The sequence below is a fragment of the Haemaphysalis longicornis genome, unplaced genomic scaffold (genome assembly GCF_048455015.1).
Source record: "Haemaphysalis longicornis isolate Haplotype H1 unplaced genomic scaffold, Haemaphysalis longicornis Haplotype H1 scaffold_12, whole genome shotgun sequence".
NCBI lineage: Eukaryota > Metazoa > Arthropoda > Arachnida > Ixodida > Ixodidae > Haemaphysalis > Haemaphysalis longicornis.
Window position 1 is genome coordinate 34,277,953 of NW_027526225.1, and position 20,529 is coordinate 34,298,481.

At 45.1% G+C, this 20,529-nt stretch overlaps 1 protein-coding gene across 2 annotated transcripts in view; it reads right to left on the reverse strand.

Moving 5' to 3' along the window:
• Window positions 1-20,529, reverse strand: part of LOC144162556 (uncharacterized) — a 419,428-nt gene that overhangs the window by 136,278 nt on the left and 262,621 nt on the right. Inside the window, exons 2-3 of one of the 2 annotated variants that reach the window (XM_077693146.1) lie at window positions 19,562-19,646; window positions 18,073-18,142 (exon numbers count right to left, since the gene is read on the reverse strand). The exons of the other annotated variant lie outside the window; for it this stretch is intronic. Coding sequence (XP_077549272.1) covers window positions 18,073-18,142; window positions 19,562-19,646 — 155 coding nt within the window. The remainder of the gene's footprint in view (window positions 1-18,072; window positions 18,143-19,561; window positions 19,647-20,529) is intronic. 2 annotated transcript variants of the gene reach the window in all.

Sequence of the window (20,529 nt, forward strand, 5' to 3'; positions counted from 1 at the left end):
AAGAAAACTGGTGGTAGGAAGTATAGGTGGTATAGGTGGTAGGAAAAACAGCGATGTCAACGGCATATGACAAAATTTTAACTTCACTGCAGTGCAAACGGAATCCGTGTATATTTTCATTTTGAAGAATCTTTAAACAAAAGGGTTCAAGATAAATCGCGAACAACAAGGGACTCAAGGGGCACCCCTGCTTCACCGACGACAGTATATCAAAACTTCGTCCCACTTTTTTGTTTACAATAACACGAGCTGAGCACTGAGTGTACGACATCTTTACACCTTCGAGGATGACGGATCCTACGTTAACGTGTTCTAACACTGAGAAAAGAATGTTATGCGCAACACGGTCAAAGGCCTTCTGCAAATCAATTTGGATCATCGCCACGTGGCCCCCTAGAGCGTCGCAACACTCTAATACACTTCTTGCGACATGAATATTGGTAAAAATAGATCGTCCCTGAATTCCACAAGTTTGATGGGTTCCAACAATTGTTTTTATTACTCCTTGCAATCTTCTAGCCAAAACCGTCATGAAAATTTTGTAATCAACATTCGTTAAGCTGATTGGCCGATACGACTCTACCGCCAACAGCTTTTCAGGATCATCAGTTTTAGAAATTAACACAATATGACTATTCCGGAACGAAGGCGGTGTTCTCTTGGATTCGTACGCTTCCGTTATGACCCTGTACAAAATTACTGCTATATCTTCTTTGAAGAACTTGTAAAACTCGGTTCCCAATCCATCTGGCCGGTGACTTCCCTATGGATAATTCGTCGATGGCGTTATTTATCTCCTGCAAACTGATCGGCGCCTCCATGCTTGCTCTGTCATCATCCCTTAACTTTGGCACTGACGGCAAGAAAGTTAGCTCGTAATCTTTACTGCCTTGCTTTTCAGTTCCCAGCAGTTCCTTATAATGTTCAAAAAACGCGCGCTCCACGACTTCAGGGTCCCTAGAAACCACTATATTGTATCGAATAGCTTTAATCTCATTCTTTTGCGCATAACCCTTTTCGTCACTCAGGGAACGTTTGGTTGGCGTTTCGCCCAACCAGAGTCGCTCTGCGCGTGCGCGCACTATGGCACCCCTGTACTTCTCGATGTCAATGACCTCCAACTTATTTTTAACTTCTCTTATTTCTTTTGTAAAAGTTTCAGGCTGTTGAGCCTCAATGCCTAGCAAGACGTGCAACTGGCTTTGTAGTTTTGTTTCCTCCTCCTTTTCTTGATGACGTATGACGGACGATCTTTCTATTGCACTTAACTTCACTTTTTAGCTGTTCCCAGACAGTGATAAGTGACCCACTTTCTGTTCCGATTGCCTGCTCTAATCTTCTCTTTACACCAGTTGTGAATGGTTCATCATTCAGTAGTATTACATTGAATTTCCAAGTATCCCAGCTAAAGCGAGTTTTTCTTTGCTTCTGACCGATTGTAAACGTCACCATGCTGTGGTCGCTGAAGGACAGCGGTTTCACGTTGTAGGCCTCGCACAGAGGCACAAGACCCAGTGATACGTAAACTCTGTCCAATCTTGCGTGACTTTCACGTTGAAAATGTGTGTACTGTGGTGCATTCATGTTCGACAGAACACACGCGACGTCCACCAGGCCAAACTCATGCACTAGGCTATTTAAAACTATCGCACTCAACTCATGTGTCGGCGGTTTTTTTGCTCTATCAGCGCTCGAACAGACGCAGTTGAAATCGCCAAGAAATATTACGTGCCTATCGCAGTTTAAATACACTTTCAAACTTTCAAAAAATAGGCGGCGATCCACTTCCTTATTTGGCGCATATACACAAATCACTCTCCATGCCATTTCCGAGTACAAAAAATCGCACACAATAAAGCGACCGCGTTCGCAAACACTGACACTTTCTTCAAACATTCCCACAGAATTACGCAGAAAAAGCGCACACCCAGCTGACGCGCCTATCGAGTGGGACACGCAAACGTTATATCGTGCTCTGAAAGTTTGCACCATCCGGTCCGTTTGCTCCTGACTTTCAATTTTCGTCTCTTGAACGGCGATTATGTCGATATCGTCTTCCAGAAAAAGGCGGTTAAGCTGGTACTGTCTCCTTTTTGACGACAGGCCCCTGACGTTGATTGTTGCCACTTAAGTGCTGAAAGGAGATTCGTTGCCATTCACATTAATGAGCGTGTGGACAGGATGGTGCTTTCATTAATGCCAGGAAGAGGAGCGAACCGCTGTAGTCAGCCAAATGCGCCGTCGAAATGACATAGAAGCTGTCATGTGCCCCATACCAATTTATAGCACCTGTTCCGACCTCGACAATATCCTTACGTTGTCCTGCCCCCCCATACACTACAGACAGCACCACGGGTACGGGGCGTGGACTCAAAAGCAGCGCAGAATACACTACTGCATTACGGGCCAGGAGTCTCAGACACAAGGATGACCGACGCTGGCTCACTCGCCCACCGGCGCACACCACTCGCGCGACTACGTCGGCGTCTTCGCCGGCGTCGACGCTGTCTCTCTCCTGTCCGGGGGGACGCTACGCTTGGGCTTCTGTGTGGAATTCCGCCCCAGCACCGCCTTCCAAGGCGGCTCATCGGAAGCCGCGTTGTCGCCTTCTGTCATTTCGGCGTTGCTCTCGCGTCCAGCTTTCCGCAGGTGCTGCTAGCGAGGTCCTTGCTCGTGTCCATATCGATGGTGTCATCGTCAGACTCCTTCCCACCGTCCGCTTGGTCGGTTTCCAGGATAGCTCCTCCTTGGGCAGCTTGGTTCACTGGTGCCAGTGATAAGTCGTCTGTGTTGAGGCCCGGCCGGTCATTATCTTTTCCCTGGCCCATGCCAGCTTGTACGGCGGGTGACTTGCACGTCGGCAGGTCTTTGAGCTCATGCGTCGACGCTGGCTCGTCTGCCCCTCCTCCAGCGGCGACTTCCTCCGCTTCAGCTTCATCCATAAGGTGCTCAGATTGGTCGTCACACCCCACTGGTCCGGCGACAGTGGCGTAAGTTTGCACGCACTGTGAGGCCTCGTGGCCAAAACGACGACAACGCGTGCAGCGCGAAACACGACACTCCCGTCGAACGTGTCCAGAACGCTGACACCGCAGGCAAAGCGGCAGACGCCCCGGAACGACTACGAGTGCGTTGTCCCCGGCGATTCGGAGCTGGTGGGGCACGTCGTCGGGGGAGACGCCTGCCTTGAGTTTCAGCGACACAAGGCGCGTTGTCGAGCCCTTGTCGCCGCACCCAGACACACGCCATCGGTCTCTTGCGACGTCAGTCACTACGCCGTATGGCGCAAACGCGGCTCGCACCATGTCGTCGGGCACACCATAAAGAACCCAGTGCACTTTCACTCGCAGCACCTGGTTGTTCGGGTTGATGACCATGCAGCGAAGATCTTTTACTTTTACGTCGCGAAAATCAACCAACTTTTTGGCACTTTCGGCGTCCTTGAATGTTACTGCCCACACGTGATTCATTTGGAACGCTCCCAACGCTATCACGTCGGGGAGCAGTTCCAAGCGTGAGAGCGCGTCTCGAAAATCTTCCACTCGATAAGGCCTCGCTTTGACGTCAGCGTGCAAGAATACTGTGTTCAAAACGAACCTACCTGATGGCAGTTGAGGCAGAATTATCTGGTAGTCCTGTGCTTCGTTTTCCGTTGTCCTGTTTCCGCGGCCCGAAGCCGCAACGACCGCTCCAACTGGGGAGCTCGACATCTTGCGTCCGCTCGCTAGCGCTACCGGAAGCAGAGTCCCACTAAGCCACGGACGCGACGCTGACATCAGTGTTAGTAACGCGCCTTATATCTTTAACGCATTCAAACTACGTCGTCAGCGGCGTGCGTTGGCGACTCAGAGGCGTTATAGCGGCTTGATAACTGCGTGGTGTACACGTGATACTACAAACCCGATGGAAGAGATGGAAGAGAAGGCGGCGAGGCGGTGGGCTGCGGGGGCCGAGCGCAAGCGCCGCAAGCGGGCCGACAACCGTGCATTCGCACTTTCACATTCTCCCCCTCGGGGAAATGCGGGGGAATTTTTTTTATTTTCGGACTGTCGCTTATGTTAGCATCGGGTCAATGCACTGTTAGAGGGGGGGAGGGGCAATGCCGCGAACCATACATTGGGTTTGTTTATTTGTGTTTTGCTTTTACCGCCAGGCTGCGCCGGTCTGTGTTATCTCTGCGCCGAGGGAAGCGCGTGTTCAATTCTTTCTTTCTGTGGTGCATGTGTTATCTGTTGTGATAGGGAGAGCATTTCGATCTAACGTGAACAGCCCAGAATAATCTTCTTGGATCTACTATGTTCTCGATGCGAATCGACGTTTCGAGAACCACGCGCCCCGAAAGATAAAAAGCCTGCAGTGCGGACGCCGGAGCATTCGATTCGACGACACTTGCCTGTGCAAATCAGTTTGTTGACCGCTGCTTCGCCGCCTCTGTATTCTTTTGAGTTGTTAGGGGAGCACAAGTTCGCTCCAATAAACGTGTTTCTCATTCAAGACAACTGCATCGTCCTTGTCTTCGTGACAATATGTATTTTTTCGAAAGGCTGTTTCGTAATTTCTAGATTTGCTGGGGTAATATATTCTGCACATAATTTGTTGGCATGACATATTAAGGGCATTATTCTTTTTGGTGAGCAGTTAAGTTGATCACTAATATCTGTATGCACAACATCGCCTGTAAGTAAGTTGTTCGGGATATTAGTGAATAAACACATCAAGTGGAGAACTATACCAATCGTAACTCGGGTAAAGATTTTTATTACTTTACTCAGACCACGTCTATGTATGGTAGACTGGCAGTCTCTCTGTACGTTTGTATATGCAAGCATGCATGCCAATAAACGGCACCAGCACGTTTAATCTGCCTATTGCGGAAGAAATACCGACAGCCATTTGGAGAGTATACACTTCAGATTCTGAAGTATACGACGTCTCTGTTAATAGTATCGCGGTAAAAGTTACGCCAAATGTTTCAAGTAGTCAGGTTTGTAGCGCTTAGAATAGTGAAAGTATCATGTGGGTTCAAGGTGGCACTTGTATTCTGCAATTTTTTGGAGGAAATTCCAGCAGTGAAACCTTGGACTGTGCACTTACCTTCATGTCACTGTGTTGTACTCCGCCAAGTGGTGGCAGTTTTATAAATGGGCTCAATTAGTTGATTGCAGCTACCTCGGGTGCACGATGCCCATGTGCGATGGTCAAAATCTGCCTATGGCTTGGTTGTACAGATCCCCTGACGTGCATCTTCACTGATGCTGAGCCTTTGACAAAGTGAGCGTCAGTTTGCTGCAACCTTAACGTCATTTCACACGTATTGTTTAATTTGGACACTAGGGCTCCGTTACGCCTTCACCGAACTTATCACACGCCCCACTGATTGGGGTGTGCGGAAACCAGGGCCGCTATTCCAGAAGGCCCGTGATGGCTCGCTTCCGAGTTTCCAGCTGCTCGAGTTAACAAAGTGGTGATAGTACAGCATCCGATAAACCTCAAGCGACCCCGGCGCAGTAGCGCGGAGCATGCTTGGCATTAACAGCGCGCCCAGTTGAGGCCACTCACGTTGAAAACGCACGGCTTCTGCGAACATCCACGTGCAGCGCCATCTGGAATCGAGTTGCAATATTTACTCAGTTGCGTAAAGTTAATAACCCAGCTATTACTTTTAAAACTCCGGCCTTGCCCCTTCCTTCTTTTAAAGCTCCGCCCCGTAAAAGTGGCGCGGCGCGGCTCCGGTTTTCTTCGTGTCCTGTTCTTCAACTGAAATGTGTGTGCGGCTGCAGTGCAAATATGCGCACGCCCAAACGAAGTTAGCCAAGCAGTTCAGTGTAGCGAAAGGAACGCGCCCTTCTCTCGACACTCAAACGTGACCGGCTTTGTTTACGTGCAGACGGTGGGCGTAGTATAAAACATCGCCCCAATTTTACGTGTCATGAGAGTGTTTTAACATTTTACGAGTGCATTTTAGACGTTGAAGGTGTGTCATCTGTCGTAGATTGTGTTTTTGCTGTGTATGCATACGGCTGGCCGGGGAAAATCTTGTCATCTTGGCCGCTCTTATCGTTCGGACTGATCCCCCCACCCCTCCTGCGACTATGGCAGCATTTGAATAACGGTGACCTGGGGACTTTTCATCCTTTGCTACTAAGCTTTGTTAGCGAAGCATCAAATGCAAGCGACTTCGTGGCTTTGGCGCTACCCCACCGGTGAAATGGACACCATGGCCGCCATGGTTGGATGGGGCTCCAGTCGCTACGCCGTGGGTGTGTGTGATTCACACGAGAACTCGGAGGACACTCGGGATAGATTTCGCACAGCTGAGTTGAACTTCTGACGCTAGTGTTGCCGGGTGCTGTGGCGTGGTTCATCGTTAACGGTTACCGTAGCAAGCATATATCTATTATGACAGAGTTTTTTTATAGCGGAGCCGGAATTGCAAGCCCTTTTTCGGCTCTCGAAAGTACTATGAAATAGCTGTGCAGCCATCTGGCGGCCGACCCCCTTTGCGACTACTTTGAGGGAGCTTTCCCTCCATGACTGCCGAGGAGCAAGTGTTGTGTGCGCTGCGGTTTTACCCGACGGACACTTTCAACGGAATCGTTAGTAGCGACCCCACCAGCGACCGGCACCCAGTCGATAGTCAGCCGGTGTGTGTGCAATAGGATTACTACAGGCATGTTTTTCGCCTTTTTTATGTGGTTCATTGGACATGGCTTCCACAGGTTCTACAATGCGTTTATCTGTCTACAGCGGAGCGTGCGCTTGGGTCGCGACCACTCGACGGAAAGGAGGTTTCCATTGAGTTGCCGTGCGTTAGTAATCGTCTGCTCGCAAAACTTTCCAATATAGCGTTGCATGTCTGTGCGCTTCATTTCTCGCCAGCGCGGTAGACGGTTTCTCTTGAGGCAGTGCGTGTCACACAATTCTTGCGAAAACTTTACTCGCAGGGTAGTATGTAATCAACAATGTGAGTCTAGTATTGGAGGCGATATTTAAGCATTTCAACGAGTTTTGTGGCGTTATTGTCGTCTGCCAGGAAGCGAGCATGCAAAGCTTGTGAAGGGAAGAGTTGAGACCGAAACAGCGTGACGCCAGAATCAGGGTGAAGACATAGAGTCCATGAAAGAAGCCAACGACTGTACAGAGCTTCGCCGAACAAGAGCTGTGAAGAGCACAGTGAAATAAACGAAACAAATTTTAAAAGCTGTGGTTGTTACTATTTCGTTCTTAGTAGCACGTGCCCAATTGGGTGACTTGCCCGGACTAACAAGCTGCATACAAGAACTACAGATCTGGCTGGGTCTCCCTTGCGGCACAAAAACACCTCGAGAAGGCTATGCCTCCTAAACAAAAAATCGAATTATTTTGGGTCCCGGCCAGTCGTCAATTTAGGGCAACGAATATGCTCATCAACAGGCCCGAGCGCTGAACTCCCGGGCCACCGGGGAGGAGGGAAGGGGGTGGCAACTGATTACCAGCTACACAGATATAGTGAAGTATTACAGGGACGGTAGCAAGACATTCCCACACCTCACCACTCCTCGACTAGAGCAGAACAAGCGATATACAGTTAAATCCAGGCGGGCTCCTTTCCCCACCCCTTCCTCCTTAATAAAATGTACAACAAATTGCCCTCAATGCAATGCACTAGGCACCCTCCAGCACGTCATAGGAGAGTGCAGTTTCTCCAAAGACCACCACCCTTCTACACCCCTAAGTAATCCCTCTACTCTCCTCACCCCTGGCCAGCGATGGGAGATCTTTCTATCCAGCATCGCCCTGGAAGACCAACTTCAACTGATCCATGAAGGCCAGGCGGCCCTCGAACCATATGGAACCCGTGAAGAGGGAGCCACCCCAGTGAGCGCTTAACGCACTCCATTTGACAATAAAAGTTCTTTCCTCCTCCCGCTATTGGTAGCTTTGAGGAGCAAGCGGGCTCGGTTTTTGAAAATTCACAAAACTGTGAATTTGAAAAGTAAAATCTGTACAATAGTGCGTGCTGCGGGACACGTGAACGTGATGGCACACAAGAAGGACAGCTGCACACCAGTCACGCAAAACCCCGAATATAGGGAGGCTGTGTGTGTGCCAGTGTTCTTACTGACGAGTTCACTACGAAATAAGGCTCACTACGACAAGAAATCTACGCAATCACGGTATAGCAGAAAATAAGCCGGTCGAAGTAATTTCAAAACTCATGCCGAAAGCCGAAGAAAAAACAGCGAGGAAATATACGTAAGTGCAATATATCATTCAAGAATTACCCCAAGTACAATTATGCGTTGTAATAAGTACCGCAAGTACAATGTATCAGTTTTTATTAAGCATCGCCAAGCTTTCACCCTCAAATCACTTAAGCAGACCTAAGTGCCCATAGTTAATTTCGTATCTGAAAGCGGACAGAGTGTTTGGATAACGCCGAGCAGCAATTACTTTGAATGCGGCGCATTTCCATCACCCGCTTTCTTTTTTTACCAGTCGGCCTTAGTCACGTGATTGCATTGGCTGCAGCAGGAATGCGCAGAAACTGCTTCTTGGGACGGCCAATTTCAAACAAACACCTCATAAGAACGTCAAGAATAACAAAATTAATGAACTTTTAAGTCAAATAAATACTAAAATAGAGGCACAATAAAGTAATGTAGTAGGATTTGCTTGCCCCCAGTAGTCACCAGTGCATCAGTGGAGCGAGAGAACGCAGTGAAAAAGCGTCCCGCCCTAGTCTCGCCTCCTTGGAACTGGCTGCCCTGCACCGGTTATGTCACCTTAATAGGGACCGGAAACTAGAGTTTGCTGTGCTACACTAGCGCCATTTTCTTTGCCGTAGTGGCGGAAAACGGTAGTTGTGGACGAAAAAAAAAAAGAACGTGCCACTGCTGTGGGCGAGATGACCACAGCAGTGGCATTTTGACTTTTGTTTTTTTGCGCGCGAGCGCTGTCTCTGCATCCCGCCAGTTTTTCCCGAGGCAGTAGGGCCCGAACGTTAATTACCTAATTTAAGTTAATTAGTTAGTTATTGATTAGTCAGATTGGATTCAAAGTCAAAGTGATGTCACTACGGCTTGTGAGGTATCAAATTAAAGGTCTCGATGAGGGGAATCACGTGGGAGAAATTAAAAATTGCTTCCTGGTGATGGTCTTGAGGAGATAACCTCGTGAGTCATAGATTGGGTTAGCAGTGAAAGTGATGCCAGTAGGGCTTGTGAGCTATCAAATTAAAGGTTTTGATGAGGGGAATCATGGGGGACAAAATAAAAATCGCTTCGTGGTTATAATCATGAGAAAGTCATGTGAGTCATAGCTTGGGTTAAAAGTCAAAGTGATGCCACTAGAGCTTGTGAGGTATCAAATTAAAGGTCTCGATCAGGGGAATCACGTGGGACAAATTAAAAATTGCTTGCTAAAATAGTCATGAGATAACCATGTGTGTCATAGATTGGGTAACAGTGAAACTGATGCCAGTAGGGCTTGTGAGGTATTCAAATTAAAGGTCTCGATGAGGGGAATCATGGGGGACAAATTAAAAATCGCTTCCTGGATATAATCATGAGATATTCACGTGAGTTATAGATTGGGTTAAACGTCAAAGTGACGTCACTAGGGTTGTGAGGTATCAAATTAAAGGTCTCGATGAGGGGAATCATGACGGAAACATTAAAAATTGCTTCCTGGTTATAATCATGACATATTCACGTGATTCATAGATTGGGTAAAATTCAAAGTTATGTCACTAGGGCTTGTGAGGTATCAAATTAAAGGACTTGATGAGGGGAATCACGTAGGAGGAATTAAAAATTGCTTCCTGGTTATAGTCATGACAGAGTCACGGAGTCATAGATTGGGTTAAAAGTCAAACTGATGCGTATAGGGCTTGTGAGGTATCAAACTAAAGGAGTCGATTCGGGGAATCACGCAGATCAAATTAAATATTGCCTCGTGGCTATAGGCATGAGATAGTCACGTGAGTCATAGATTGGGTTAAAAGTCAAATTGATGCCACTCGGTTTGTGAGGTATCAAATTAAAGGTCTTGACGAGGACAATCACAGGGGACAAAATTAGAAACTGCATCTCGGTTATAGTCACGAGCTAGTCACGTGAGTCATGGATTTGGTAAAAATCAAAGTGATGCCGCTACGGCTTGTGTGGTATCAGATTAAATGACTCGATGAGGGGAATAACGTGAGACAAAAATAAATATTTCTTTCTGCTTATAATCATGATATAGTTACGTGAGTCATAGATTGGGTTAAAAGTCAAAGTGATGCCCTAGAGCTTGTTATCGCCCTCCCAAATGTAAAAAGAAAGTTGCACTTGCGAGAAAGGGCAGATTGTGCTAGGAATGTGTGTTCGCACTGGTAGTGAAAGCGACAATCCCATTCCCTGTATCACAAAATCCAAAGTCGGCCATGAGTCGTTCAGGGGAAACTCCTTTTTTAAGCTCGCCGCGAACAGAGTTTTTCAGTTTGTGCTTCGTTCAAGCTCCCGTATTCTAAGTAAATATTTTGTGCATCTTCAATTTTTCTTGGGACTTTCTGACTCGTTTCTGAATGATAAGAGGATGAGCTCTGCAGGCTGAGTTGTCGACGCAGCTGCGGGGCTTCTGAATAGGACGTTATCTACCGGGGCCTGATCGCGAAAGGCAGCCAGTGCTCTGACCGCACAATGGGCAGGGTCGTTTGCTTTCGCGAACAAAGGCTGTTTGGGTGTATTTTCACAAGAAATGAACACCTGTTCTTGATTCAGCATCAAGAAAACTATAAAGGAAGTCCAGCAACAAATGTTTTGAAAAGCTCATCAGCAGGGTTCGAAAAGCACGTCGAGTTTTTAATTGTTTGTTATCTTGTTTTTTATATTTTCGATATTTTTCTAAAAAAAACATAAAAAAAATTTTCACGCCCTTCACTATTTTATGGAAAATTACAACTCTACTCTGGTGGCATCTCCTTCCCATTCGAAATAACGGTTTTGTCTTAGATAAATAAACATATTCATTTGTTTTGCTTCTTTATTGCTTCTTCGTTACTTGTGGCTGATATGCGAATTGGAGCAACGTACGTAGCAGCACCAACACAATATTGTACCAGGATGGTAGATATATCTATGGTGCTTTACGTTTTTATGGTAGTAAACAAATATACACATGGCTAACCAGCGCACTTCGGAAGCCGTTTTACATCCCCTGTCAGTCTTACAGCAGTAACTGAAAATACTACCCGCTGCAGTGGCTCAGTTATGCTGCTGAGCCCGAGGACGCGGGTTTGACCCTGTTCGTGATCTCTGCTTTTCATATGGAGAAGAAAAAAAGGCGATCGTATGTCGAGATTTCGCCGCGCGTAAACATGCCCAGGTATTAAAAAGTAATCCAGAGCCCTCGTGGGCCAGGTGCACAGCCGCGTCGCGTTAAACTCCCATAATTTGAATTTTGAACTCAAATAATAAAGAGGCCCTATATCTCGGTCCTTTCCTGCAAATGTCATCGAAAGACAGTAGTCTTCTGCCATCCGTGCCTGTAAAATCCAGCCAAGAAGACGGAGACACAAGTAAAGAAACAGACAGGACTATGCTGGACTAACAACTGAATTTTATGAAGAAAACAAGAACCTACCCCAAACACAAGCTGCGCATGGGCAGAACTCAACAAGTGATACTTATCGCTTCGTACATGACTAAAGATAAAGTTCGCGACGATGCATAAAATCGAACAACACGCAAACAAGAAAATATCACAGATTACCCGCCAAAAAAAGAAAATTCCTTGTCAGAAAGGCTCAAAGATGCAACGCTGATGCAGGCCCAGCTGGCCCAGTTTTCCGCGTTGCTTCATCACGTTTCCCCTACACTGGGCATCTTTCTTCGTGTACAACCTCCTGCAAGCAACTTTTGACTTGTGTGAGTGTCATCGCTTTGACTCAGTGCCGTGTACGGTTTCTCGGCTTTTGCTTAAAGTTGAACAGCCCGCCACAGGAGGTGGTCGCCTTGTTTGGTTTGGTGGCACCTTCCCCTGGCCACTGGATACGGGTGTGCCGAATTTTGAAGTCAGAATATGGGCGCCAGGTTAGACTTCTTTACGAGTGGTTACGGTTGCTTTGTGGCAACGATGTGAATGTTTGGTCTGCTTCCCAGCGGTTTCGTGAGCATAGCCGCCTAGCTGGTACGTTAACGGAGTGCTACTGGTGTCAACTCCAAAGGAGTCTTCCCAACAAACGAAAAAACTTTTCGGCAAGGGGCTCTGTGACGTACCTACATGGTGTTTCTGTCACGAAGCCCATTGACGACCTGCTAAAGAAAGGCCCAAAATTTAGTCTGGAACCTCACGTCAAAAACACGAGTTGCTGGCCACTATCCGAAATGTTGCGGAAAAAGTTCCTGCTGAAGAGAGAGGATGGTGTGTGTTCGAAGGTGTCGATGTCCTCAAGAGTGCTTAACGCCCACATCCTGACCGCAACGTGACGGACCTTCCTCCAGTTGTGACCTACTCCCGAGATCACAACTTGAGTCTGCTGCAGTACGACAAAGAAGGTGGCTTGGTCGTTTCACCGAAGGGGACATTCAGCGAGAAGGCCAGAGACGCTATGAACAAGGACTTCAAGCCCACTTCTCTGAAACCAAGGAAAGTAAAAACGGCTGCCATGAAGCTACTAAAGTAGGTGAAACTTAAGGCCCTAGAAAAGTCCGTAAAGGCAAGAAAAGAGGATCAGCTGCGTGTGTTTTTCGGCAAAAATTCATAAGGTTAATTGCCCCCTGCGTTCCATCGTCACAGAAAACGGGAGCTTGCAGAAACTGTTGGGAAAATTTCTACAGCAAAAACTTCGTGTTCTTGGGCCTGAGGACCCGCTTGCCGTCCAGAGCTCCGCGCATGTTACCGAAGCTTTGATGAAAGGGCTGCCACATGTGAACGCAGGTTTTTCGGTTGACATAGAGGACCTTTATTATTCAGTACCTCAAAATGAGCTGTGTTCTACCGTTCATGAACTCATAGAGAAGTCTGGCACCGTTGGCTTCCAGAACCAATGCGGCTTGAACAGTGATGCTTTCCTTGAATTGCTGTCATTTTATCTCTCCGCCACGTTTGTGAAATTCGATATGTCCAGATGAAGGGGGTGTGCATCGGCTCCTCAGCGCTTCTGTTTTGTGTCACATAATCTTAGCCAAGTTTCACCGTTTGCTGAAGCAATGTCCTAATGACGACAGGGTAGTAAAAAAATTTAGATACGTAGATGACTTTCTAGTTCTTTTAAACCTTTCACATAATTCAATTGAATTCAATTCAGTTCAGTTTATTTCAACATCAAGGATGTTTGGAGGCACAGTCAAAAATCCATACAAAGGCTTGACAAAGGTCCGTGCCCCCTATATGGCATGGCACACAGTGGAGAGTAACAGGAGGCCGTGTACATATATTGGCAACAAAGCAATTACATGTTTTTCGCGTAGAGAAGCAAAGCGCCACTTTAGTAAAACAAAAAAAAACGATAACAAAGAACAGAGACCGTAGTGTAGTTACTAGATCACAGTAAGGATTTTTGTTTGCACCAGGAGGTCAGTAAAGCATTCCATAATGTGTGACGCTAAAAATAATAGTTAATCCGGCATTACAGCAACATATAAATCTCATTGATAACAAAGGAGAAACAGAATACAATGAAAAAAAAAACAAAATATACAGGAGGTCTATGAGACCACTACAAAAACGCATTACGCAGATCTTTAAAAGAGAGTGTAACTATATCAGTTCCATGTTCGCAATGAAATCGGTTGAGCTTTGAAGGGAGGCAAAATTTCAGCATTTGCTTTCCATAATTTGTGCGGCTCGTGTCAACTTGCCAGTGCTCAGGACTGCGGGTTGGATAAGAAATGACGTTTCTTCGTAGTTTCGCAATGTTCGGCCATTGTGCCAATGTTTCGGATTGTTTCTGATGTAAAGTTCCGAGATAACAGTAATTGGTATACGATTTTTACATTGATAATTTTAAGGTCATGAAACACACTACTTGTATGGGATAGCCGAGGTACTTTATTTACAATTCGGATTACTCGTTTCTGCATAAGGAGTAGTTTTTCTATGTTTTGAAGAGTGGTAGTGCCCCACACTATTACGCCATAATTCAATAGAGATGAAAAGAGACCATTGTACAAAATGATATTAACAGATATGGGAAAATAAAAGTACTGTTTCCGCATACAGCCAGTCACAACAAATAATTTCCCGCTTAGGTAACTAATATGTTTATCCCAGGACATATGCTCTGAAAAGTATACACCTAAAGTTTTGCAATGCGCTACTATTTTAATTTCAGTACTATCTTTATGGATGGGAAGCAATGTGAAATTTTTATGTCGAGGGCGATATCGAATTGCCTTTGTTTTGTCTGTGTTGATCCTGAGATCATTCCTAAAGGCTCAATTATTAATGAGGAACAGGGTTTTGTTAGTATGCTCACTTAGGGTAATTCCGGATTTACCAGTGAAGAACAAACTCGTGTCGTCGGCATATATGATATATTTAACAGACTCATCAATGTTTGCTATTTCATTTATATACAAAATAAAAAGAAAAGCGCCAAGGATGCTCCCCTGTGGAACACCCGGAATTACCTGTTTTGTTAGGGAGTGATTGCGGTCAATATCTACGACCTGGGAACGGTGCTGTAAATAGGAAGACATTTGGGAGAGGATATTACCATGGAAGCCATAGTGTTTGAGTTTAAGAATAAGAATACGGTGGTTTATCAGATCGAAAGCTTTGCTAAAATCGAGAAAAATGCCCGGGGCCATGTTTTTGTTCTCAAAATTTTCGAGTATGTACTCTTTTTGCGCGAGGAGTGCTGATTCTGTCGACATATTTTTCCTAAAATCATAATGTGCCGGAGTTAAGATCGAGTAGCGATCTGAAAAAGCGATTAAACGCTTAAGTATTTTTTCTAAGCCTTTTGAAAAGACAGGTAGAACATATATAGGGCGATAATTCTAGAATTCGTTACGGTTGCTTTTTTTGAATGTTACAGCAACCCTAGCACGTTGCATGTGCGGAAATATGCCGGTTAAGAAGCAGCCGTAATATATGTGTGCTAAACAGTTCGAAATCTTATCGATTACATGTTTGACTGGCTTTATTTGTAAACCGAAAGCATCTTCCGATTCGGTATTGCTTAATTCTGTAAAAACTCTTATAATTTCTTTTTCAACGCTTGGCTCCAAAAACACTGTGTGTTCATTGTAGGGTTTCATGAAAGATAAACGGCTGTCAGTCTTAGTGGATGTAAGGGCTACTGAGAGAAAGTGATCATTGAAAGCATTAGCCAAATCTACTCCAGATAATTCACTGCCATCCTTGGTAATTTTGTTGATAGGTTATGGTGCGCGGATTAGTAAGTATTCAGGTCTCTTCAAATGTCATCTGAACGCCCTGTTGATGAGCTGAAAAGTTTTGTGTAGTATCAGTTTTTAGCAGTACGAAGTTCACTTGTAACATAATTTCTATATTTTTTGAATATCTCTAATGCATCAGGGCACCTGTTTTTGATAAATATGTTTTAGAGTTTGTTCTTTTTCCTGATAAACTTTAGAATTTCATGAGTCACCCAGGGCTTTCGTGCTTCCTTAGATGGAGTATACGTTTTACGTGGGAAAGAAGCATAGTAAACGTCGGTTAATTTCGTCATAAAGATGTCATAAGCTACTTCAGGGTTTTGTTCGCGGAAAGCATCGTTCCAAGTTATATCTGCTTCACGTTGTCGAAACAAAGATAAGGAATGAAGGTTGCTACGTCGGTATGTTGAATGGTACAAATTTTGATTTGCCTTAACAGTTTGTTGAATTGATATAAAAATCGGCAAGTGATCACTAATCGCGTATGCAATTACACCGCCTATCACACTACGGACATCAAAATTTGTAGTAAAAATATCGAGAAGTGTCTCGAAAATTTCAGTAATTCTAGTGAGCGAGGCTATTGCCTTATGGCAGAAATGAAGGTTTAGAATGGTCACAAGCTCATTCTGTAGATTATTCTCGCTTAGGAGGTTCATGTTGAGATCACCACCTAAAATTACGTGGAAATTGTGAGAGTTAGCAAACTGAAGAAAAGAGTCTAAAAAGAAAATTAATTTAGAATCATCGCCACCTGGCGGACGGTAACAGGTAGAGAAAATATTCGAACCAGATTTTACAGTAACTATTTCATAATCAGGTGTAACAGAGGAATAGTCAGGCAACAGTTCACATTGAATTTCATTGGATATCATCATACACACACCACCTCCTCGTTTACCAACCCTGTTAATGTAGTAATATTTGTACTGAGGAATGTTGAAAACGTCACTGGTATATTCGAACGATGTTTCAGCGAACATTGCGACATCAAAGATCATATCTACCTCATGAAAAAAGCTTTCAATAATATTGCATTTATTTCTACCAGACTGTAAGTTAACGTGGACGCAGCTCAGATGCGGCATAGGCTGATTCGTGATGTAACGCTTCAAATATAGTATATATTTTAGTTCTTGATGACAGGGGAACATAAGGAACAAGAAATAAAAAAAACATGTAACGAGGCATGTTCATACTATGCGCGCATATGGGCATGTGACCAGTTATTTTCAGTGGCGCTAGGCACATTTTCATGCTTATAAATGTTATCAGGCGTGCATCTTCAGCCGCGACAGTTCTAAAACTCGTTAATATAAAAACAAAAAGGCTTTTACCATGCCAGTCACTATTTGCGATGGGGGACAATTTTGAATCACGAGGCAGATTATCATTTCCCACGGACAAAGGGGCAGGTTCTATTCGAAAAATACCGCAAAGAAACGCAAAACCAGAGTACTGTGTTAAACGAAACCAACCACGTATTTTTTGTTCTGTGACGTAAGGTTGCGATGTAGTAGCAAAGTCATTACAAGCGTTCGCCGGTTACTAAAGTGTTTTTTCAAGGTCATGCTCATGATGTATAGTTAGTATAGCAGAGTTGTCCGATTTCTTTGCATGTATTTTTCCGCCGCGGGTACATATGTATTTCCAGCCAGTTGCCTTCTTCTCAGCTAGAGTCATTCCGAGAAGTTGTTTGAGGATGAGACAAAGGTGATCATTTATGAATACTGGTAAGCTTGAAGATTTCCCAAAGTCTTTATTGCTTAATCGTATTTTTCGTGACTTCTCGATGAGGTCATCCCTCTTTGGACGTCTTGCAAACTGTACCCCAATAGTATTGGGTTTCACTTTGGAGGGAACCCGATAACAGGATTCAATATCCTCTGGCGTCACGGGCACGTCAACGAGTGCTCCCAATTTGCAAACAATGTCTGTCACATTCTCATTTTCATTCTCTTCGATTTCTTTTTTTGGATGTTTTTGCTGCGGGAGTACTTCTCAGAGAGCAGCAGGCGGGACTCGGCTAACATTTTCAGTGTAACGAGCGGTGGCACTTTTAAACAACACGGAAACACGCGTGCTCGACATTCAGACGCGAGGGCATGTCCAGACCATTTTTGCAATTTTCTTCCTCGGGTGGCGCTGTTGAACGGCGCCAGCAGCGCCACCTGTCCCACGTTCGGGTCCCTATGATCAGCAAATAGCGTGAATTGCATTTTTAAAGTGCTTGAACTCCGCCTCGAAATATTATCATCAAGTTACGTGGGCGTCGCTACAGCTCGTGTTTCCCGAATTCTGCTCAATCATGGGCCTTCTCGAATAGCACCCGAGAAAGGACGTTAGGAACGCGTGGCAAATGATGAGCAGATGAATTGCTGTTTTGTGTAGTACAGTCACTTGAAAAAACTTGCGAGTTACTGGCGTTGCTAAAACGGGAAATCTCGCCCTTATTATCGTTTAGAAGGTGCCTTTGTGAAACATTTTTTGTAGACAAAGACATAAATACCTCTCACTCGCATAAATTAGACTGTGTTTAAGGGCAATTTACAAGAACTGGCAATCCGGCCGTCCACAAATATTTGCTCATGGTTCTAGGCATTCCGCTTGGGGTGCTGCTGTTTTGTTAGGAACAAACATTCAGACACATGTCGCATTAACAAGGCAAAATTAAACAACGTGTAAGTAGATGCATATTTACAATGAAGTAATCCCCGGTTCCATAGACACGAGTGCGAGAGTCCGTCAAGCACGCAGACTTGCAATGCACACTGGAAAAAACAAAAAAGCACACGCAACAATAAAACCTCGACAGCAACCGTGACGTGCGTGACATGCATTCATCAGCTAAAATATTTTTACAGCCTTCGAAAAGAATACGTGCCGTCAAAGCATAGCAACGTTTTGTGGTGCGCTTTTAGGTGTTGTGAAGGTGATTCGTATAATTATTGAGTTGGTAACATTGACATTTCACGTGGAAAATGATATTAAAACTTTAGCGGTATGAGCACAAAAAAAAAGGTTTACTAACGTTTCGACTGGTCCGCCAGTTGAAACGTTAGTCATTTCTGTTTTTTGAGACGTGCACCGGACTATACTTTTTGATATTTTTTCTGGTATTCTCTGGTATTGATATTTTGATACCTTCCTTCGTCGACCCCTCCTCCCCCCCACACACACACACGCGCGCGCGCGCACACACACGTAATGACCATAGTTGGACATGTTTGTAGTATTCTGGAAGCCTCCGTTCTGTAAATTGCCTTTTAATTGGTGCATATTTTAAACTGAAACTGGGGGGGGTGATGCGGGACCGAGGACATTCAAATAGCATGGCCCAGACAATAAGTTGTGCTCTTTGTTAATGCCAATACTGTTTTCTCTTTTTTTATTTACAGTGACAGCGGTAGCCCCACGGAAACCTCACAGCTGTTCAAAACCATTAAAGCTGGCGTTTGTAAAGACTACTGCTTTTCCGCTGCATACGTAAGTGATAAACCAACCAAGGTCAGAACACGGTGGAGATTGTCATCTCGTACCTGAACCCCCCCACCGCCCCCCCCCCGGCATATTTTATCGCCTACAAAGGCAGACAGGCGTACTGCTACCAAGAGTGGGGCAATACAGGGGTCATAGATGCACTGTTCGCACATTAGCGAACGATTTATCAATCGGAATAAATGAGTTTTTGCAAATTTATTATGTTCAATGCATCTGTCACGTCACACGTTCTAGGAAAGTATATGGTCGGGCCAAAACTACCAGTCGCCTCGTGTTTATAATAGTGTGGTATAAAAGACATATTCCAGCTAGCGTGGTAAGTTAAAACATAGATAGTCATTGACAATAAGTCTTATCTCATGTATCTTATCCCGTTTTCTCTGATCTCTGGATCGTATTCCACTTCTTATCTTCCTCAAAAGTCGAATAACCTGCTTGCACAAACTTTATACCTTGCCGTCCTCTCAGTTTAATTCGTACAGTTTATAAATTCAGCGTCTGTGCCACTGCGTACTTAAAACAAGACTAAACTGAGTTTCAAACGCTGCTTGATTGCGCACCAGATAAATCCGATGAAGGGAGAGGGGCCACCAGCTCTGCTGCTTTTCCAGCCTTGCACCACTAGTGCAGGCTGCGCCAATTTTTTTTTCTACGGCAGGCCACAGAAGTGATGAATGTCTCATACTTACTGGCACTCCTGTTCGTATTCACAACGGCGGTTCAAGTAGAGCGTTTCACCCGTTTCCTGGCAATCGATGCTCGTACATCTTGTGCCTGCACAAGAGAGGTTACAGTGAAATTTCTCCAAGAAAACCCCACAGAGCGGGTTGCACGAGAAATCTACACATCCCGCAGTCGCACATCTATACACAGTTGCAGGAGAACACTTGGCTAGAAGGGTGACTATAGGCTTCTGATCTCTCAACATGGGCGGAGAGGCACTAGTGGAGAGAAAAAACGGTGCACCATTTTTCGCACTCAAACGCTCGATGAGTTGGCCCACAATAGCAGCGCAATAAATTGCCCTGTTTATGTTTCCCGTCTCCTAAAGCAGTCTCGAAAACAAAACCGAGATTTCGTTCATTCGAGAAATTGTTTTGCTAGAACAATCATACTCATACCGCTTTTAACAAAAAATCCACCCAGATAAGGTATATAATAAGGAACACAGTGTATAGGCATACGACCCGCAAGCTACTTTACGACACCACAGTTACAACTCATTGCAGCCCGCTTGTGCCACATACACACTAAACATTTTTACACCTTTTTCCGAAAAGGGTCATGGCTTACCCCCTAAAAGGTGTTTTGACAAATAAAGGGTGTATGCATGAAAAAGGGGTGCTGATCTTAACACCCTTAAAGGGTGTTGTGGATGAAGTCGAGGGTTTGACGGAAACCCGTCTGGTCGGGAAACATGTTGGAGTAGAAACGGAGACACCGACCAAATGCACAATGTACCGATGTACCAAATGCACCGATGCACAACACCCTTAAAAACGCGTGTTGAGCATCACATTTTTTTAAGGTGATGGCATATGCAGTGGCCATGTGAATCGGTGATGCGCGCAGCGTTAAACGCAAACAGTCAATACGCACAAGTTACAGTTGGAACACAAACGAATTGAGCAAGAAAACCAACGGGATGCAAGCTGTA